Below are 22,655 nucleotides of genomic sequence, written 5' to 3'. Positions count from 1 at the left end.
TCCAGAATCCAATGCAAGCTTGGTAGTGTGCATCCTTAGATGTATCGTCCATGCAAGTTTGGTCAACATAGGGCTTACAACTACTTGGAAATGAGACTTGCACCAAAAACTTTAACCTGCTCTAAAAAAATAACCTGGTCATTCCTTAGTTGAAATTGCAGCATCTGAACCTTGACTGGTACAATGAAACACAATAGAAGCATCTTCTACTCATCTCTTATTAATGTAGGGCATTGAAGTACTTAAAAAGAAAACTGCACCAAAAACTTTAACCTGGGACACTGACAACGACGGCTATGCCGAGGGTATCCCATAAGCTCCCCCCAGCTTCGTTGAGGTGAGCTTAAAAGTCTTTGGAATAGGATGACATTTGAAAATTTACTACAAGGTACATAGCAATCCATTGCTGTTGTTCGCAGTCCTTTTTATCTTTAATATCCATCCTCTATACTTCTATATGAAATATTTTATTAAAATTCTAAAAGTTTTGAAACTGTTTATTAAGTACATGTATACTGACACCAGGAAATCCCCATTTTCACTTGTATGCATTGGCCTTGTGTTTTGGGAGGAAGGAGAAACCCTCAGGAACTGGGCCCAGCAGCATCTCACTGTAACAGAACATTCCTGTGTTAATATTTTCACTATAGTAGAACAATTCTATGTTAATATCAGTCCTGAATTCAGAAAATAAGTCTCCTCTGGCACCATGACATGCAAAAAACCAAAGCAAATGAAAGTGAATTTGGAAAAAAGTTATTTTTTAGAACATTTCTAGTAGTCATCAAAATCTTCTTCAGCTTGAGTATATATATAAATCTAGAATTGGAACTGAGTTTGTACCTGAGTTTGACCCAGTCTCCACAGTTTGGACTAGACATCAGAGTCTCAAGGTCATTCCGACCTATATAATATGGAGGTCTTTCATTGATCTTCTGTGGCATCTGTTCCAGGAGGCCCACTGGTATGTACCTGAAAGCAACAAAGGACACTCCAGATGCCTAACGAACTTACTGTTTTTGCAGAAGAAATCTCTTTCAATTTTTTTTCCTTATTCACAGGTACAAGACGTGGAGACATTTCAAAGTTAGGGAGCTGTTTTTTGGAGAATCTTCAACAATACCCATTTAATATTTGATATCAGATGTTGAGATAAAGTACATGTGTTTAACAATTTCCGAGTTGTTTGATCTACTGCAAGATACAGTTGAACTTCAGTATCTCTAACATCAGTATCTCAAATATCATGGCTACAGTATGTCAAAGTGAGCTCAAAGTCTCAACCACTTTTTTCTTTATGTATCTTAATCTCAATATTGCAAAATCTCCAATATCTTGAAGCTTTTTCTTGGCCCCATCGAGAATATGATAACAAGGTTTGACTGTTCTAATATGTCATTATCCAGGAAAAAGAAAAGGTGAGATTTTTTTTTACCTGTACAAAAATGAGACCCACTCCAGGAGGAACCGCCTGGTAGTCTCCACCCCCTGAGTATCACTCCCCCAATGTTCCAGTCCATTATTAACAAAGCGCTTCAGCATGTCAAATCTCTCCGAGGAGGAAATATCCCAGTGCCTTCTTTCTTTCAGCTCGGTGAAGATCCAAGGTTTGATCAAAGCACCTCTTAAGATAAACATGATATACAAGTACATGTACTCTACATACATGAATAATATAATATATCAGAAAAGCATTTGGTATTGTTACATTTATCTTTTATCTGGCTGAAACTTTGCAGAGCTTAATCAATTTTCAAATAATTTTGAAACAGCATCTTTGAAATAAAGCAAGCACAACTCCTGACTACTTTTTATTATTCTGTATTCCTACCTGGCCACCATACAGCCTGATACTCTAGTGTTTTGGAGATGACAATCCAGGTCCTCATAGGAAAGGATATCCCCATTACCTACAGAGAGAAAGATCACATTGAAACATTAAAAAGTACACAACAAAACACCAATATCAGTGCAACACTTTAACCATTTTTTTTATTACTTTCTATGGTACAACCCAGGGCTGAAGAAGACTATACAGGTAGTATTATTTAGTACCCTGCAAGTCTCTGAATGTAGGCACAGAGCACTTGAAAAGCACTGACAAGGCCTTGAATTAGAGTACTAACCAAACAATGGCAAAGCCTTAAGTTAGAGTACTAACCAGACAGTGACACACCTTGAGTTAGAGTACAAACAAAACACTGACAAGGCCTTGTGTTAGAGTACTACCCAAACACTGACAATGCCTAGAGTTAGAGTACTAACCAAACACTGGCATGGGTTTGCCAGCCTCTGCACATTGGTCGATGTAATCCCAGTCTGCTAGCCGAGTGTACCTCTGTTCTCGAGACCGGCCATGTAACTGCAACATTTGATATGAATTATAAAAAGACAATCACAATAGCAAAAGTCTGCAGAATTAAAATAACAAAATAATGAAAGTCTGCTGAATTTGATTATAAATGATTAATGATCTTTTCACCTGTCACTCTTGGAATGAAACAACTAAAAAATTACCATTTAACATGGCTACTCACTGTTACCATGGAAACACCCCAATCTCTAAGCTTTGGTATGACTGTGTGAGCAATGTTCTTATTGTCAAATATTCCTGTCCTCATTTTAACGGTCAGTGGGACGTCCAGTACTGACCTCATTCCCGCAATAATCTGCTCAAACTTGTTAAGTCGACCAATCAAAGCACAGCCTTCTCCCTACAAAGACACATTCATATACATGTAAAAGCAAAATAAAATATGTTTCTTTCTTTTTTTTTCATTACAGAAAATGACCCATCTACACCCTTCATTTCCAATTAAAATGATTCAGACTTTCTAAAGCATGAAAATGTATCAATGAATTAACAGTTTACTCGTGTACTTCTCAATTATCATTAATAAAGAATTCACTTTTAAATCAAAATGATTGCAGCTAATACCTGTATCTAGACACCCTCCCCCCCCCCCCCCCTTCCATAAATTTTCAACTATTTTATCTTCATGTGTATTTAACAGTTCTGAGGCTAATGTCACTTGGAACATAGTGGAATAATATAGCTAATATACAGAAATATATTACTGTTTTAAAACCCAGAGTTAATGTATTTAAAAACCAGTTAATATTACCTTTTTGTACACTAGATCTATTGGACAGCCACAGTTGAGATCAAGAAAATCTAGTTCTACATTTTCATTAATTAGTTGTGAGCACTTTGTCAGTATGTCTGCCCAACCACCACAAATCTGAAATTAAACAAAAATAGTGTTCATCTTCTTAACACTGTTTCTGTACAAACATGGAGTTTTATTTTCTATTTTCAACACCCAAACGACTTCATTGTAGACTGTAATAATTTAATAATTCATATGGGACATGAAGTACTATAACAAATGAGGCCAGAACTTGATCAGTGACTAAATATGAAAACAATGTGTTGTGATGAATACTAATCCCATATGGTATTAAATTCTAATGTTAGCTAAATTTTCACAACAGTGAACTGATACCAATACCAAGTCACACTTATGACTAAATAAGAACTCTTATCTACCGATGAAAAGGGATGATCCAAGCTAAAAGAACTGATAGATAATACAAACTAACAAATAATTGAACACTGTGCTGCTTTATATACAATATTTACATGTGCACTATCTGCATTGCATTATACAATTACATGTACTTCTATTTTCACAGTGTCTGCCAGATAGAAACATAGGTAATCAAAGATTACGAAGCTCACCTCGATGAAGGTTATCTATAAGTAAGGCAAATCTCACATCATATTTTTTCTAGTTAGTGTACATCCCAAGATCAATATCTATACAAGTTTGGTTTAAGAAGGACTTATAATTACTTGGAAATAGACCTGCTCAAAAAACTTTAACCTGGTCACTCATCTGGAAAATCTAGGTCAGATTCAGCATCCGAAGCAAGTGTGTAGTGTTCATCCCTAGATGCATCATCCATGCAAGTTTGGTCCAGGTAGGGCGTATAGTTACTTGGGAATGGACCTGCTCCAAAAACTTTAACCTGGTCACTCATCTGGAAAATCTAGGTCAGATCCAGCATCCGAAGCAAGTGTGGTAGTGTCCATCCCTATATGCATCATCCATGCAAGTTTGGTCCAGGTAGGGCTTATAGTTACTTGGGAAAGGATCTGCTCCAAAAACTTTAACCTGGTCACTTATCTGGAAAATCTAGGTCAGATTCAGCATCCGAAGCAAGTGTGGTAGTGTCCATCCCTAGATGCATCATCCATGCAAGTTTGGTTCAGGTAGGGCCTATAGTTACTTGGGAATGGACCTGCTCCAAAAACTTTAACCTGGTCACTCATCTGGAAAATCTAGGTTAGATTCAGCATCCGAAGCAAGTGTGGTAGTGTCCATCCCTAGATGCATCATCCATGCAAGTTTGGTCCAGGTAGGGCTTATAGTTACTTGGGAATGGACCTGCTCCAAAAACTTTAACCTGGTCACTCATCTGGAAAAATCTAGGTCAGATCCAGCATCCGAAGCAAGTGTGGTAGTGTCCATCCCTATATGCATCATCCATGCAAGTTTGGTTCAGGTAGGGCGTATAGTTACTTGGGAATGGATCTGCTCCAAAAACTTTAACCTGGTCACTCATCTGGAAAATCTAGGTCAGATTCAGCATCCGAAGCAAGTGTGGTAGTGTCCATCCCTAGATGCATCATCCATGCAAATTTGGTTCAGGTAGGGCCTATAGTTACTTGGGAATGGATCTGCTCCAAAAACTTTAACCTGGTCACTCATCTGGAAAATCTAGATTAGATTCAGCATCCGAAGCGAGTGTGGTAGTGTCCATCCCTAGATGCATCATCCATGCAAGTTTGGTCCAGGTAGGGCTTATAGTTACTTGGGAATGGATCTGCTCCAAAAACTTTAACCTGGTCACTCATCTGGAAAATCTAGGTCAGATTCAGCATCCGAAGCAAGTGTGTAGTGTTCATCCCTAGATGCATCATCCATGCAAGTTTGGTCCAGGTAGGGCGTATAGTTACTTGGGAATGGACCTGCTCCAAAAACTTTAACCTGGTCACTCATCTGGAAAATCTAGGTCAGATCCAGCATCCGAAGCAAGTGTGGTAGTGTCCATCCCTAGATGCATCATCCATGCAAGTTTGGTCCAGGTAGGGCTTATAGTTACTTGGGAATGGATCTGCTCCAAAAACTTTAACCTGGTCACTCATCTGGAAAATCTAGGTCAGATCTAGCATCCGAAGCAAGTGTGGTAGTGTCCATCCCTAGATGCATCATCCATACAAGTTTGGTTCAGGTGGGGCGTATAGTTCCTTGGGAATGGACCTGCTCCAAAAATTTTAACCTGGTCACTCATCTGGAAAATCTAGGTTAGATCCAGCATCCGAAGCAAGTGTGGCAGTGTCCATTCTAGATGCATCATCCATGCAAGTTTGGTCCAGGTAGGGCTTATAGTAACTTAGGAATGGGACTTGCTCCTAAAACTTTAACCGGGACGCCGACGCCAACGCCGGGGGTATAGCATAAGCTCATCTCGACTTCGTCGAGGTGAGCTAAAAATAATCACTGTCATACAGGCAGATAATTTATAAAATTTGCATAATACTCTTACCTGAACCCCAAACAAATCCTCACTTTCATGTCTTTTCAATAACGCCCACTCTGAGGCCTGACCTTGGAGAAGGTTCAAGGACATTGCCATCTCACTACAGGTGATGTCAGCTCCATATGCCTTACAGATCCTTCGAAAAGGGAGATTACCCACCTAAACATGGTCAAAAGTAGAGAAGCTGTATGCAGCATAATACATGTACAGTATAAATATCGATGAATAAATGGAATTAATCATGGTTGGAAGTAAACATAAGAAATTCTAGACAACTAAATCTTACTGTAGTGAGAGGAGCCAAGTAGTTCTTTGAGCCGAAATCTATCTGAAATATCAACCAAACTGATGTGTATTGACAGAATAGATATCCAATATTTTACAGTTAAGAAACAATTTAAAAAGACTACCACTGCACTGTATATGTGATTTGAGCAAATTATGCATAAATCCTCTAGATTTGTAAATCATATTACATGAAAAGAGGTCAGTTTTAGCCTACCTTTCTGGTTTCCTGAGGTCTAAGTTTGATCACACCCTCCGATACATCCCGGATCTCTGTGGATAAAATCATTAATTATATGTCAAGTTCAAAACTGTCAAAGTTTGTATAACCATGATGCATTTTACATAATCCTGGTAAATTAAACATGGAAAAACCAATGTTCAGCTTTATGAATATTTAAGTTCTACTTCTTGAAGTTATCTATGTCACACCTCCATCAATTCATAAAATATTGAATTTATCTATTTACACCTAGTAGATATAAATATTTATAGCATGCGCTAAATTTTGCAAAAATTATATTTGGCTATATACATGAACATGTAGGGAACTGCTTTAGGTCAACAAATATTTCTTTTGTGCTACATGGTATATAATGGACATTGGACAAACGATTAGTTATCAAACATGTTCTAAGGTACAGCACAGAATCCATTCTTTTCTGTATATCATTTCTCTGGTTTTTATATTTGACTATATTATAGAAAGATTTATACATCAAATAAAATATTCTCTCAAAGAACTTGTCTCAATCCTCTCCTTCAATAAACAAATCAATGAAACTACTCTTTCAAATGTTCCTTAAAGTGTTCATTTCACTGCCAATATACAGAGTAATTTTTTTCTGCATGAACAAAATATATAACATACACTATAAGTAATAACATGTGACACTCGTACCTGTGGTATTACTAGATGCTTCCTCTGGAGTGTCTATCCTTGACTCCTTACTCTCCTGTTTAGCAGCACAAAGTTTAGAGAAGGTGTCATGTTTTTCCTGAGCCCTCTTTTTCACCTGCTGGACAATTTCATTGGCCTTTTCAAAATTATATCTCTTCTTCCAAAGAGTGACCTGGAGATCTTTAGACAGGGTGTTCAGAACAGTTTTCACCTTCAACATAAAAGACTTGGTTGTCACTGAAGACACTCAAATTGAAGAATTTGTTACATGGATGTTCTATGTGATTTGAATAAAGTTTACCTGTGAATTCTTGTAAGGTTAACATATTCAAAAATCATGATATAATTTTCAACTCGATCTCTCATCCTTCATGGGAGATTTTAGAATTTAGCTTATTTAAAGAGGGAACCTAAGTTTAATTTTTAAGACATGGCTACTAGTGAATTGTATTTAAACAAAATTATTCCAATTTGCTATATAATCAGATTCTGCAAACAAGCCCACCCTCATGTGATCTAATGCTGTTTATCATCTCATTTACACCAAAAATAGACTCTTAAGTAAATTAGGTAACAAAATTTGTACACATAAATAGGTATATACAAAGATAATTGCCTTTAGAAAGATATGCTTTACCACACACCTTAGATTTCTTCTCATACAGTTCTTCATTGATTATATTCTTGTAATCCTCAGATATGTGCTTGCTACCGTATCGACATGCTATCCCATACGGACATTTCCCATACAACTCAAACAAGTAACAGTCAGGACCAATGTCCTTAGGTTTGGCCTCCATGAAAGCTTTTATATCGTGGGAAAACTTGCATTTGTCTCCAAAGTTACACTCTCTTTCCTGAGATATAGTGGGGCATAACTTGTCCTTAGGTTTTATATGGGTCACTGGACGTTGTTTATTGCGCCCCTTAACCTTCATTTTTTTACTGGGTTGTTTTTCATTTTCCTCTACTTTACCTAATAATAGATCACTATTTTAAAATTGCAAAATTTAAATACCACTTCAAGATTCTACAGTATAACTTAATATTTTAAAATTTTCAAATACATATACAATGTAGTCTAATGCATAATAAGTTTATATTGGTACTGATTGTACACTATCAATATGAATCAGCTGATCAATAAAGACAGGATATCCCTGTAATTATGAATCTTGAATGTTTTTTTATTAATACGAAAGACTTTTTTTAAACAAAAAAAATGTGTTTATGAATTTTATAAAAAGACTCACGTTTTTGTCCTTGTTCTAGCTGATCTTTGGTTTCCTGCGATATATACTCAGTTACCAACTCTGGTTTATGGTTGACAAGAACATACCTATAAATGCAATGAAACTATGTAGTATAGACACAATAAAATAAATTCTGAAATATGGTCCTGTTCATCTATCATAAAATGAATACCGTATAAGCAGAAATTTTAGCAAGGATTCAATTTTGGCATTTTTAGCGAGGTTGTTGATCCCTAAAATTTAAATATCGCTAACAATTCATTCCACATTGGAGATTGTCATTATCTTTCTGTATCAAAAATTGCTAAAATTACTTCTCACTAAAATAAGATATCAACATTTTAGGAAAAATTGCTAAATTTGCATTTCGCTAAAAATTCTACTTAAACCATAACTATATAGGTTTTCCTGTGTGTTCTAGACTGGACAAGGGACTTATACCAACAATTAAATATGTAGGAATCCAGCATTTACTAGATTTTTTTAAATATAAGTAGCTATACATATATTTATATATTACTCTGCCTTGATCCTTGCAAATCCAGGCTTTTCCACTCTCTCTGCAATCTCTGGTGATGAATCTTGTTTTGCGTTTTCTTTCCGCATGTCATCATCCACTGCTGTAGATTTTTTGTTGTCAGCTTCCAATTCCATACTGCTAATCTCTTTGTCTACAATGTCCTTTCCTTCTTTAACACCTTCTGTGATGACTTCATCTGTTTCCATTCCATCAGTTGCCATTCTTCACGTGTGATTATTGAATTCCTTTTCTGTTTGCGTAAGGTTACCTAGAGTGCAGAATTCCATATTTCACAAAAGTATGCGAAAACTGCTGCAAATACATTTTATTACTATAAAGTATTTAAATAGTGTAATTAATCTCGGTCTTTGGCAACACGGCTTTATGATATTTTTAGAAGAAATCAGCTCAAGATGGTACACGAAAAATCTTACCCGGTGTCCCTTAGATAATGGAATATTCAAAGTCTCGTTGTATTTCGGCACTGTGCACTTTAAATAATGTCACTGAGACGAAAAATTCTTACAAACAAAATACGGCAAACTTCCTTAGAGTATATGCTGAGAATGTCATTGAACTTGTATATTATTTTCAATACTGTGAATACATCAAAATCATTGCACGTTCACCATGCTGCAATCGAAAGCAATATCTTACTTCCGGTTTGAGGTTATTTGATAAGTTGTACTGAAGAAGCAAACATAAAAAGGTACACCGTACAACTGATATTCCACTTATTTTGGTTCGGTTGTAGTCTGTATCATCCAGACGTTTGCGTTTAAACGCAAACGTCTGGATGATACAGACTAGTTCGGTTGTGGCACTTTTGATTGAAGCATTCAAATTAAAGGAACACTTATCAAAAACTCTCCTGTTCATGATGTTTTTTTAAACTAAAATTCAAACAATCTGAAGCAAAATCAAACATTCTTTTTTTTAAATTTCTATGTAGTATTCCATTTTGATCATGATTCTGGAACTTTGGAGCCTTTTAAATTCTCTTATTGATATGCCTTCTGCATAAATATGTGGATATAAAGATATACTGAACGGAACAAAGACAATTCTTTTTAACATCACATTTATTTCATTACATTTACATATGTACATGATTCAATCCATATAAAATGATATATGCATATGCAATACCCTCAAGATCAATGTCTATAACAAAATTCCAAAGTGACATTAAAATTCCTCTCTTAGCCTTCAAGACATACCTTTAGTTGCAGATAATATTAGTAATTTTATGCAAAGAAAGTGATAAAAGCATAATTTACAGGTGGTTGTCACAAAATAAGAGATGAACACAAATTACAGGTAGAAAACATATCCACTAAAAAGTACTGTATTCTCTTAGAAAAGTGGACAGGCTTTCACCTTCATCCATGTGGATGTAGACGAAAGGCCTGTCCACTTCTTTAAAGAGAATAAAAATACTGATGAATCTGTAGAATGTTTTTTTTTCAATGCACTGAGATCACAACAAGTCACAATAAAAGAACACTATCTTTCTTCAATTTTATTTCCTTTTTTGTAGACATTAAAGTATATTAATACAAATGGGCATGATTTTTAAAATATTTAAAATTTTGAGACATTAAAATAATCCTCAATGTTATCTATACACTGTAAGACAAGCACTTTCTCTCAAGTAACAAAGGTTCCAAAAAGAAACAGATTGTTGATATAAATTTAGAATGTAACTTTTGTGTGGACTTTCTTGAAAGCTCTTGAGATTCTCCAGGAATTTGGATCTTCATATTTGTTGTACAATGGCTCAATCTTCTGTTGTTTCTTCTGCTTACTGAGTTTTGTTGGGTCACTGAAGCGGAAAAATTTGGGTGCAAATTCCACGAGCCATTTTGGATCAATGGCTGTTACTTCTCTCATGTATTCTTTGGTTGTCAGCACAAGTTCATGGTAAATCACCCTGTAAAATCAAAGAAATAAATACCCAGTTCAAATTACATCTCTACAGTCAACATCTGTATAAAATATTTTATCTTCACGATACGCATATCGTATTGCCATATATGTATCGTGATACAGTACAGATTTTTTTCATTGTCTTATTTGAAAACTCTACTTGCAAACTAACAAATTTTAATGTTACAAAATGATTGAAAACAAGGAAGCAATGAAAAAATACAATGCTAAGACTATAAGTCCACCTAATATAAATAACTTTGGTTATGGGTATCAAGATATTCTCTTTATATTTTCTATAACTGTGGATGTGGGCAAACAGGAATACATGTATATAAAGATATCAGTTAATTTAACTGTTGACAGCTGTATCATGATACATGTTGTATCGCTTGACCGTATCGTGACATGTATCGTATCTTTAGGTAGCTTGCAATACTAAGGCCTATATATAAACCCCCCCCTTCTTACTTCATCATTCACTCATTACAGGTAATTTAGACAGATATCCTCGATTTCAATATCAGATGAAATTTTAATTTTTAAGTTTTACATATTACATATTACTGCTATTAAATCTGACATTTAGAGTCAATGACCAATAAACCTTATAAATTTTTGCATGTTACACGTATATATTAAAACCATATATATAAAATACAAGGCTACTGTCTTGAAATATAAGCGATATTTGGGCGAGGGTAAGAAAACGTGATAGAGGGCAATGCTTGCCGAGCTTTCTATCACGTTTTCGACCCGAGCCCAAATATCGCTTCTATTTCAAGACAGTATCCATGTATTTTGTTTATCCTGCAATATATTTTACATCAGACCTTCTAAACGAACGAGCTATTTTCAACCGATTTAGGTACATCTCTGCAGTTGAAACTATGACGCCACAGCGTAAACATTGCAATGTGTATGATGTCACAATGCTTTTAGAACGTCAGAATACATTCACGAGGCTTTATTAGGGCATTGACCAAATAAAGCTTTGGTTTATTAGGTTACCTTTATTAGGTCAATGCAAGGGGTAGTTGCAGGATAAAAAACTCTATTCTCAAACATCTAACATATCTCAATCACATAGTGGAATACCGAAGGAGAACGTACCAGTCTGGTTGTCTGTTGAACAGGGCACTTGAGGGGTGTATGTACACCACCTGACTGTCCACTAGAGTCCTATATCCCTCCTGGGGGTCTTTCTTTGCTGCATTACGGAAAAATCCACTGCAAATGGCCTTCTGAACCCGAGCAGTATTCTTCCCACAACTGACCACGTCTAACTTATGTCTGCAAAATATTCCAAATACTGGTTATATTTCATGTGTCAGTATACATTTACATGAATCAACGATAAAATCAAATTACAGTCTGCATGAAGAAACATGTAGTGACCATATATGCATGCCTCATTACACAATCAATGGAATGTACATGTACATTAAATGAACTTTTATATGTGTGTGAGAAACTTTTGCAAGTTTCATGACCTTTTACTCAAAAGTATTTCTTGCCTCTAACCATTTGCTTACCAGTAATTTTGTATTTACATGTACATACAAATATGCAAAATGTTTTTCTGTCACAAAAATTTATAGTCATGGTTGGATTTGATATCAGAATTGAGAACCAAAGTTCAAATAATAGTTAATTCACACTATTGTGCTACCCACTAAGGCCAAATAAAATTAATTAATAGTTTCTCAGGACAAAAATTTCAAAATTCAATGTGGCATGCAGGTGGTTGTTTTTTTTTTTTTTTTTTTTTTTTTTTTTTGAACCAGGTGTTATACCTTCATTCAACAAAATGAAGATATCAAATGATTCTTACTTTTAACATTAATTATAATATACACCCAACTTAAAATAATGTTATTCCAAACATTTGTTTAAAGGTTAATTAAAAAATACTGTATTAACAAGTAATATATTGTTTATCTTACAAAAACGTCCATCTATTAGCATTTATAAAAAGGGGAATAACTCATTTCTTTTTTCAACTTGGAAAAAGAGAAATTGAGTTATTCCCCTTCTCAAAATGTCAATAAAATTGAACAATGCGGCAGTTTTTGGCCTGATGCGGCGGTGCCTGAGAAACTATTGATTAATTTTTTTGGGCCTAATAAGGACAGTATTTTTTCAACTGGTATTACAGATATAATTTTATGATGGATGATGCATTTTTATATCAAATCTGAACCTCTGTTGAAACCCTTAAACAAAATTCTGAGTGTAAATCTAGTACTTTCTTAAAATATACCCATTATATATTGCAAGTCATTTTTATTCCATGAATGCTAAAATTTCAGGATTTGTTACAAGGGCACACAAAGCAATGGTTTTAGTGTCTGCCTTGTGACCACTACTTTACTTAATTCTGTGTTCTGATAAACTTATTCACTACAGGTTAAATCTTGAGGAAAAACGATGAATTGTAAACATAGTGAAATTATTACCATTACATGTATGTTAACTTCATAGTTTACAGTAAGCAGATCCTTTTTGAAACCTACCTGTCCATGATGCCCAACATCTGTTTGCGGACATCCTGAGCCCTCTTGAGAGTGCGGATTTGTACAAAGTTTTCATAGCACCATGGACTGGAGAACTTGTTGTTTTTCCAGGAGTTGTACACCGCTAGCAGTGTCAGATGGTCCCCCTCGGGCTGGTGGAATTTAGCTTTCTTCTGGTCAGCCAAGTCCTGCTTATCCTAAAAACACATCAACAAATCTGAATTTTCAACTTTCAATGCAATGCAATAAATAGAGTCAAACCTTGTTATCTTGAACTAGATTGGACAGAGAATAAACTTCAAGATATCCAAAGAATCGAGAAATTGGGGTAAAATACTTAAAGAATTTGTGGTTGGGATTTTCAAATCACTTTGACATATCCATGGCATTTGAAATACCAGTGTTTGAGATACTGAAGTTCCATTATATCATTAATAAAACTTTTGAAGACAGATGTGCTTATCTTCTCAATTTTAGACACTTCATTTTACATTAGATTGAAACGTGTCGTTCTTAAAGGTTTTAAGTGCTGTGACTCATTTTCACTCTTAACATATTGCTAAATTAAGAAGACAGTAATAATCATGGTAAAGGTAACATGTTGTCTATCACAAGATCTGCACATTAATCAAACACTTTTTTCTCTCCCTTTTTTGTTATCTCTCATAATATTTTATATAGAAATGAAGGTGTGGAAGCACACAAGGGCACCACAAAGTGGAGCATCACCTTGCAAAAGAGTACATCAATCTCGATGTAAATTTCTACATCTGTTACTCACACACTCAATCACTCACAAGTGTGTTACTATAACCCCCCCTCCCCTTCAACTTTGTTGCAAGGGGATAATAAGTTAGATAAATTATGAAGCATAATGGTGAAACACTATGATTTAAGTAATACCTTTGGTCTATAGAAGACATTTTGAATGGACAACATGGAGACAACAGTGAGAATTTCGTCACTACAGGCGAGGTGGACTGACATAATCAACATCTTAGACAACATGGGCTCCAGAGGAAACTCAGCCATCTACATTGTAAGAACAATAAAAATCTAAATAAATATCATACAAGTAGCTACATATATCAATAATATAAATCATTTACTGTAGATTCCTAAATATACGCAAGGAATAAATTATCGCGTAATTACACTAGAAGCACCACTCGCGAAATAAGATTACTCGCTTTTGTTTTTATGGTGCTTTAACGTAATATGTAAAATCTCTAGATAAATCACCGATTCGCGAATTATTGTTCCCGCGATTTGATGCCCTTGGGCCATTTCACGAAATTAAGTACTTGCATATAATAAGGAATCTACAGTATATATGTGTATATGAAAAATACCTAATGTACATGTCATGTATACACATACATTAATTTATGACACTTATAAAATATATAGCATTCCACTCAATATTAGAATTGTTGTAAATGGTGGTTTATGCTATGTTATGAAACATTAAAAAAAAACTTGTTTTTTTACTATTCACATACATGTGATATGTACCGGCGGTATGCAAAATGTACCATTTTTTCAAGCCCATTCATCGTGTACCAGCGGGACACCAAAATTCACATGAAATTTTAAAGCATTCAAATCTCCATTACAACTTTTAAAATAAGACATTTGCAACAATATATATTTGTTGGATTAGAAATAAAGTGCCTTATCAGAAGAATTTAAGCGATATTTTATACTGTTTTTTGTACCGTTTTTTGATAGGCAGTGTACAGTTTTTTCACCCAAATTCCAGTTTTTTTATGGCCCCTGTACAGTTTTGTGTTCTTTGACTTATCACATGTATGTATTCATCATTCCCCATCGGCACACGTACCCTTCTCCCAAGTCTTGTCAGAAGACCTTCGTCGTCTAGAGCACTCAGGGCATGAAGCTGCTCCATGGCGGATATAAGGGTCTGCATGGGAGGAGCATCCATAAAATCAAAGGACAGTAGGTCATTGATCCCCATGGCCTTCAGGGACAGCACGGTGCTGGCTAAGTTTGTTCTCTGAATCTCAGGAACATTTGTTGGCAACATCTCGTCTCTGTAGGCGCGCTCTGTGTATAAACGATAACACTTTCCTGGGCCTGTTCTTCCTGCTCGACCGGCTCTCTGTTTGGCCTGAGCCTGTAAATTTAGATATTTATATTTTATTGTTGTTTATTCTTGAGTCTAAAATTCCTCTGAAAAATGCTCACAATTCCAATCCAAAAATGGCATTAAATATTTTCCATTATGAGTGTTATTCTATTAAAGTTTGAAGGTTTTCTAAACCATTTGAAAGTACTAAAACTTCAGAAAAAATATTAAAATCCTGTACAGTAAAACATGCTTATAACGAAGTGCCAGGGATAGACAATTTTGCTTCATTATAAATGTAATTTGTTATGTTGACTTCGTTAAGTACATAATATATTTTAAAGCCACAGGGAATGAAAATCACTTCACTGTAAGTTTGCTATAAGTGTGTTTTACTGTTCTTTTATTGTCTGAAAAATTGTCATGCTATACCTGTGAGATAGGTGTGACGATAAGCTGGTCCATTCCTGTCTTAGAGTTGTAAACTTTTTGTTTGACAAATCCTGGATCCACCACATAATAAATGCCATCAATAGTTAGGGAAGTTTCAGCAATGTTAGTAGCTATGACAACCTGATAAAACGGAAGGAAAAATTATCTACATATGTATACACTCAGGTAAGAACATATTGATTTGCTAATCATTACTTTAGTTTAACAAATCTGACAAGAAAAGAAGAGCATTGTGACCAAACAATTGATTTAAATTGACAAGAATATGTTGTACATTTGATCATCAGGGTTGAAGTTGAGTCCTGCCATATTAGCAATGCATATACCATATCATTATCTATTTCTGACCTTTGCTAATGACCTTTAAACTGATTTCTACTTTTACCTTTCTAGATCCTGGGGCAGTGGGTTCAAATATCCTGGTCTGCATTTCACTGGGGAGGGCACTGTACACGGGGAGGATAATTAGCTCTGGGACCTCGGGGCCCAGGGCTTTCATCCGCTCGTACAGGGTCTCACAGGCGGTGTCGATCTCCTCCTGACCCGTCAAAAACAGCAGGATATCTCCTACAGACCAAAATTGTATTCATTTGTATAACTATTAAATAAATAAACAGAGAAATTTATGCTAGGGGGTAATTCAAATCACTATGCAAGAAAAAATAATATTGACGCAAGTATTTTCTGTGTTCCAGTGCATTTATTTACATGTTATCATTGAGGTGTCCAGACATTAGCCACATGTATTTTACCTGGTGGTTCCATCAGGTGAATCTGCATAACCGTTATCATTGAGGCGTCCAGATAGTCGGACTCCGCTTCTTTAGTATACAGAACCTCCACAGGGTACGTTCTTCCTGGGATTGTGAAAATAGGCTACAAAATATACAGATATCATTTCAAACCTTGAATCTACACACTCTTGATAAATATTTAATACACAAAATTACACATACATGTATTAAAGTATTAAAAACATAAAAAAATAACCTGGTCATTTTCTATTTAAAACAGATCCAGAGTTTTTCTGTTTGCAAAGAAAAATGACAGTTATTTTGCAAAGTTTACCTATTATCGTAATAAAAGAATAAAGTATTTTCCCATTTACATGTATATTATCACGTAAGTAAAAATTACAATGTACTGTAATGAATGATTTTACCGCTTCAAAGAAGTACTGTGAGAATTTGACGGCATCCAGAGTGGCAGAGGTTACGATGAGCTTCAGTTCTGGTCTCTTCTGTACGGCCTGTAGTTAGACAAAAATGTCTTCAAAAATCAACATCAAGACTTATATCTACATGTCAACATGTTCTATCATGCTAATTAATGCCAAACCAAATTTAAATTTTTTTGCTAATTCTTAGAGTCTAAAGAATGAAATATTTTAACAATAAAGTCATTCAGCCTAATACTAAAAACACATGAATTTCTAGTGTGTGTGCTTTTCTTCCTCTGATAATTCAAATTCAGCTATTTTGTTTGGATTTTTTTGATACATATAGCAGTTGAAGTGTATAATTACTGTAGAAACACAAATTTTCGTGGGGATAAAATTTCGTTGATTTGCCATTTAAAAGCGTTTCGTGGGCATTAAATTTTGTTGTTACGAATGCAACCCTACTCATTATAAAGTCATATAAAATTTCATATGGGATTTAATTTTGTTAATAATTCTTAACAACGAAATAAACAAAATTAAATCCGAAACAAATATTTCTGCTCTTACAGTAAATTAAAATTACCTACATACATATACTTACCGCCTTCAGTAAACCAAACAACACATCTGTGTGTATAGTTCGCTCGTGAGCCTCGTCTAACATGATGATACTGTACTGAGTTAAATCGCCGTCTATCAGACATTCTCTCAGCATCATACCATCTGTCATGTATTTGATCTTAGTCTCAGGACTCGTACAATCCTCAAAACGAATTGTGTAGCCAACCTAAAGAATAATATGAAATCATTATAAAGGTTCAGGAAATTACCATCCCATACATATCTATACAGAACATGTGCATGTTCATTTATATTATCATTTCAACAAGAGATCTACAGAGAGTTTATTCTTTAAAAACATTTTGAAGTATTTTTTCTTTCTTTTTTTTTTTTAAATCTATATCTTAAATATTCATATTTAGCATTTTCCTATTTGTATTTTCAGCAATCAAATTAGGATCATAAATAGATTGATGCAATGAGTTGCCTGATAAAGTATCCCTTGCTTTATAAAATGTGACCCATCAGACTTCAGACTTGATAATGGTTACTTAGATATTTTGTCAAGCATAATTTTTTGTTACCATACATTTGACACCCTAAATACACACAAAACAAAATACAGCGGTACTATATTCTAAAAATTTTTCTTCAAAAGATAAATATGAAATTTTCTTAAAAGTCAATAGGGGAGAGTAATGTCATTTCAAATATCGAAAAAAAAACTTACCTCTTGTCCCAGTCGACAACCAAATTCCTCCGAGACTCGTTTGGCAACCGACATAGCGGCCACTCGTCTAGGCTGAGTACAGCCTATCTTCCCTGATGTTGTATACCCTGCCTCTGCAAGATACTGTGTGATCTGAGTTGTCTTTCCTGATCCTGTCTCACCAATGACAATCAATACCTGGTTGTCTGTCACAGCCTAAAATTGAGTTATACGGTATAAAATAACTGCAAACATACATATATACATGTACATTTACAACCAAATATGATTTTCAGTTCATATACATGTATGACTGAGAACCAAAATACAAGAGGCTCATGGGTCTAGTCATCTATCAGGTGTCACAAGTTTTCTTGACCCATAGTTTCTAAATTTTATTGTTATCATGTACATACTCCTTTGTAAAATTTGAAATCCTTTATGTATCCCCAAATAGTCCTGAGGATAATAATTTAAACAACTTAAAACATATTACACTTCATGCTTAATTTGGACACAAATGTACAGTGTATGTTATCTAAATCATTTAGACATCTCAGTGACTAAATTTGATAATAATTCAAATGAATTTGAATTATTCTCATGAATTTCCTTTTCGTTTTGTTTTCTTCAGTTTTTTTGCTTTACCAGTCTGAAAAAAGGGTGACAACTCTGTACCTTGACTAGTTCGTCTTTGAGTTTATATATTGGCAGACTCTGCCGCTGTTCCAGAAGTGATTTCTTTTCCTTCTTTCCATAAGAGGCCTTCTGACCCCCTGAGATGTGTTTCTTCCACTCTGGTAAATCAGCCGGGGCCATCCCCACACCCCTCATCTGAGAGGCTAGCCTTCTGTCACCATCTGGAAAATACCCCAAACACAGAAAGGGTTATTAATGCACTTTGCTTAATTTCTGACTTCATTTACTACATTTTTCTATTTAAAAATACATGTATTTCAAATTACATTTTCTGCTGAGAAAACATACAACCACAGGAACTGCTCAACCATTCCACTACTGTAGGTACATTCTCTTTTTTATAATATTGAGTATCAAATACTGTGGAATCATTTAATTTCATGGAGTCAGATTTGGGTTTTGTGGAAAAATACTCATTTGTGGGGGCTTGATTTTGTAAATGAAGAGTTGTCTTGATTACTATCTTCATATTTTATGGAGCCATGAATTCTTCATGATGGCTTCATACCACAAAACAATGAAAATAACAACCCACCCACCCCCACCCCACCCCTCCCCTTATGAAATTGTGTTATTCTTTATACTGAGTCAAATGGTAATGTGATAGAGATACTGTATATTCAGAGATAAGATTTCCTGGTGTCTCTGTTTCTACATGAATTAATGTATGATGATACAATAGAACCTACCCTCTGGCATGGGATCGATCCAGTCTTTATTTAGACCTGACGGCACAGCGTCCATCTGAGCCTCTCTCTGAGCCTGCTTCAGTTCTCGCCTCTCCTTCTGTAGGGCGTTCTGCATCATGGCAGCTTGTGACAGAGAGCCATCAGGATTCTGTCAAATTAAGCAGGGTCAGAAATTACAAATATATTTCAATGTATTGTAAAAATGCATTTAAAATTTATGTTACATTAAAAATTGATATTACCTTGATATGCATGTACATGACTAAGACTGTATATGTATTTTATACATATACATGCCATATAAATGATGGTTTTATTTCACATACATACATACGTAGATATTTTTCTCAGGTACAAAAAATAAAACTACCGGTACATGTTACTGTGTTTTTCAGTTAATCAACAATTTCATTTTACAGCAAAAAATATTTGAACATAGTTGACAATATTCTCTTTATATACATTTAGCAGAATCAATAGATGGTCAAAATTATAAACAAACTTATATTAAAAAAACTTCTCTGCAAAAAAACATAAAATATGTAAAAACATAAAAGATTTGATACTGACGTTACCTTGACGATTTTAACAGGGCTAAGATCTAGACCTCCTCTTCCATGTCCAGTCAGGAATGGCGCCTCCTCTTCCTTCAGTTCTATTTCTATATCCTCATCTGAGTCGTCGTCTTTCACAAGCACTCCCATCTCCTCATCGAAATCTGGCAGCTCTGATTTATCAATGACGTTTGCAGCAATCATCTGTTGGATCTCAAATCTCTCCGGCGATGACATTCTCTGATATCGCTTCTTTTCACTGCTGTCATCGATTTCTGGGATGTGTTCCACTAGTGGCATTGTGGAGGGTCGATCTGGGTTCCTGGCCTCCACTTGATTGTTGTGGATTTCTCCACCTACCAGAGTCTTGGTCTTTGATGGGTTTAAGTCTTCTCCAGTTTCCTGATCAACATCCTGAGAATGGAATGTGTTTATATATAGTAACATAACAACTTCATTTAACAGTGACTCACAATACTTACTAAGCTTTCAAATTTAGTTCAGATTTCAAATACAGATTGTATTACTTCATATGCCAATGATGCATTTACTGTATGTTTCATGCTTAAACTCTCTCTCTCTCTCTCTCTCTGTGTACCATACCTCTGTACCATGTGTACCGTACCTTTAAAGATAAACTTGTTTTCTGGCCACTGAATGACAAGACTTTGACCTTGACTTTTTGACCTCTCTGCACCACGTCACTTACATTTGTGACCCTCCCTTCTCTCCTTAGCTGTAATTCAATTGAAAAGAAAAGGTGTCATTAACACATATACTGTAACTGATAGATTATTTACAAAGTAGATTCTGATTAATTTTTTTAATATGATACATTTACAATTTTAATTTCAGTACACCATCCAAAACATCTCTATTCTTGAATATCTTCCTGAATTAATTGATGTAAATATCTGCATATTTTAAAGACCTTTATTAAACTATATTTGAAATTCCTTGCAAAGAATTGATATGAAGGAATTTTAGAGACATAAGAAAACAACCATTAAAATATCATTTTCTGGATTATTTCTCAAACAGCAAAAGTTGTTTAAATTATGAATTAAATTTCATCAATTTATTTTTCAAATAAAAACTATTTCTAGTAGCCATTTACACACCTGCGATATATGAACCAATCCCTCCCATTTCTTTCTCAGACCCTCTAACTGAACAAAGCAGCCAAACTGCATAATGGTGTTGACTCTCCCATTGTATATCTGTAAAATAAATTAAATAAATATGTACACATATATTCCATCATTTACATGTAGAAATATATACCTAATATTTATTTGGGAGATTTTTGCTGCAATCTACTATCTTCATGTGGCCCTTTGCTCCTTATGGATTAAACAGGAATAAGTCAAGTAAGTGATAAGGCTGCGCAATAATATCAATATTCCAGTGTATCATGGTTCGTTGACAGAAAATACCGTATCGGGATACATTTTTTTTTCAGTGCCAATATACATGTACCAGCAAAATGTTTGGACTTTTGTAATAAAACATAATTGTTAAGATGTCAGCAATGTTTGTGATCATGCTAAACAGTACGGCCAAACAAGTTGTAAGGGTGCATTTCAGAGCATCACTATAATTTAATCAACAAGTTGCTATGATTTTATTACAGTTATTTACATTATGCATATGAAAGGAAGTTAATTAAATGAGAAAATATCATTTTAAATTTCATTTAAAAATATTTCTTAAAAATATGCAAAACATATCTCAAGCCTTATTGAATGCAGTAGATAACTTTACGTTTTGTCTATACACAAGAAATACTCACTCTAGCCGTCAGTATAATGTTACTCCAAAATCTGTAAGAACACCAGATCTTGATTTTTATTTCCTGCTACATTAAGGTAACCTATCCTTCCTGCTTCATTAAGGTAACCTACCCTTCCTGCTACATTACAGTAACCTACCCTTCCTGCTACATTAAGGTAACCTACCCTTCCTGGTTCAGGGTCTATAGGGAGCTCTTCTCTGTCCCTTTGTCTCCATTTCTTTTTGTCTCTCTCACGGCTTCGAGATCTTTGATCTCGTCGTCTTTTATCTCTGTCTCGTGACCTTGACCTATTTCTTCGTCTGTCTCTATCGTGACTTCTTGACCTCGATCTATCTCTAGACCTGCTTCTTCTTCTCCTTTAATAAATATTACATATAGAGTTTACATAATTATCTTTTACAATTATTACGAAAATATATAAATAATATAATAGTGTAATATCAGACTTGACAACAGTATAAAGCGAAATGTCCGCAATTATTGAAACATTAGCAACTCATAAAATGAAATTTGCTTAAATTAATCGCGACCATTAAAATCAATATTTTAGTTATTAAAAAAAGTAAATGCAACCATAAAATTCACAAAATAATATAGCCTTTTCATTTTCTCTACCTTTACATATTCTACCTATTTTTACAATGAAATGTTAGATTTCTGATATGACCTTTTTATTACCTTCTATCTCGCTCCCTGCTGCGACTTCGATCTCTCCTTCTATCCTTTTCCCTATTACTAGAAAAATTAAATTATTTTGATTTTATGCAATAAAATGAACTGATGCTCTTTTGCCTTTTTCCCCCTTTTCAAATACTGCTATTTTTTAAAAAAAAAAAAAAAGTTTAAGGAACATTTTTTTACAAAAAAAAAACAAAAACAAAAAAAAAAAAACAATGCAATACATAATAAAAGCTGATATACATGTAAATGTAT

The 22,655-nt window shown here is 34.6% G+C and overlaps 2 protein-coding genes across 2 annotated transcripts in view; both read right to left on the bottom strand.

Annotated features, from left to right (window-relative positions):
- Positions 1-476: 476 nt before the first annotated feature.
- Positions 477-9,160, bottom strand: LOC133194125 (tRNA-dihydrouridine(47) synthase [NAD(P)(+)]-like). Its single transcript, XM_061330100.1, has 15 exons — positions 9,001-9,160; positions 8,567-8,834; positions 8,047-8,132; positions 7,438-7,769; positions 6,794-7,004; positions 6,110-6,165; positions 5,894-5,935; positions 5,614-5,766; positions 3,126-3,242; positions 2,538-2,714; positions 2,266-2,362; positions 1,832-1,910; positions 1,436-1,624; positions 844-972; positions 477-611 (listed from the first exon to the last, which is right to left on the bottom strand). Exons 2-15 carry the CDS (start codon positions 8,785-8,787, stop codon positions 539-541), a joined length of 1,962 nt encoding a protein of 653 aa, XP_061186084.1. The 5' UTR covers positions 8,788-8,834; positions 9,001-9,160; the 3' UTR covers positions 477-538.
- A 470-nt stretch (positions 9,161-9,630) lies between these two features.
- Positions 9,631-22,655, bottom strand: part of LOC133194126 (ATP-dependent RNA helicase DHX8-like) — a 23,107-nt gene continuing 10,082 nt past the window's right edge. Inside the window, exons 5-22 of the mRNA XM_061330101.1 lie at positions 22,401-22,457; positions 21,886-22,078; positions 21,049-21,147; positions 20,553-20,663; positions 19,949-20,341; positions 19,374-19,521; positions 18,664-18,845; positions 18,007-18,201; positions 17,317-17,502; positions 16,716-16,802; positions 16,306-16,429; positions 15,939-16,120; positions 15,533-15,673; positions 14,855-15,148; positions 13,915-14,043; positions 13,012-13,208; positions 11,609-11,788; positions 9,631-10,499 (exon numbers count right to left, since the gene is read on the bottom strand). Of these exons, the coding sequence (XP_061186085.1) occupies positions 10,262-10,499; positions 11,609-11,788; positions 13,012-13,208; positions 13,915-14,043; positions 14,855-15,148; positions 15,533-15,673; positions 15,939-16,120; positions 16,306-16,429; positions 16,716-16,802; positions 17,317-17,502; positions 18,007-18,201; positions 18,664-18,845; positions 19,374-19,521; positions 19,949-20,341; positions 20,553-20,663; positions 21,049-21,147; positions 21,886-22,078; positions 22,401-22,457 (3,136 nt within the window). The 3' untranslated portion in view covers positions 9,631-10,261. The remainder of the gene's footprint in view (positions 10,500-11,608; positions 11,789-13,011; positions 13,209-13,914; positions 14,044-14,854; positions 15,149-15,532; positions 15,674-15,938; positions 16,121-16,305; positions 16,430-16,715; positions 16,803-17,316; positions 17,503-18,006; positions 18,202-18,663; positions 18,846-19,373; positions 19,522-19,948; positions 20,342-20,552; positions 20,664-21,048; positions 21,148-21,885; positions 22,079-22,400; positions 22,458-22,655) is intronic.

Source organism: Saccostrea echinata, unplaced genomic scaffold (genome assembly GCF_033153115.1).
Source record: "Saccostrea echinata isolate AGI-Se365-2 ecotype Australia unplaced genomic scaffold, CSIRO_AGI_Sech_v1 ptg000028l, whole genome shotgun sequence".
Classification (NCBI taxonomy): Eukaryota; Metazoa; Mollusca; class Bivalvia; order Ostreida; family Ostreidae; genus Saccostrea; species Saccostrea echinata.
The sequence above is the reverse complement of the archived record's forward strand: the minus strand, read 5'-3'. Positions and strand labels throughout refer to the sequence as shown.

What these genes read in the sequence shown, in the direction of transcription:
- LOC133194125 (XM_061330100.1), bottom strand. Translation starts at nt 8,787, where the DNA reads ATGGCAACTGATGGAATGGAAACAGATGAAGTCATCACAGAAGGTGTT. An exon ending in GGGGTGTTTCCATGGTAACA is followed by an intron (nt 2,363 to 2,537) that starts GTGAGTAGCCAT and finishes CAAATGTTGCAG; the next exon opens with TTACATGGCCGGTCTCGAGA. An exon ending in CAAACCCATGCCAGTGTTTG is followed by an intron (nt 1,911 to 2,265) that starts GTTAGTACTCTA and finishes TTCTCTCTGTAG; the next exon opens with GTAATGGGGATATCCTTTCC.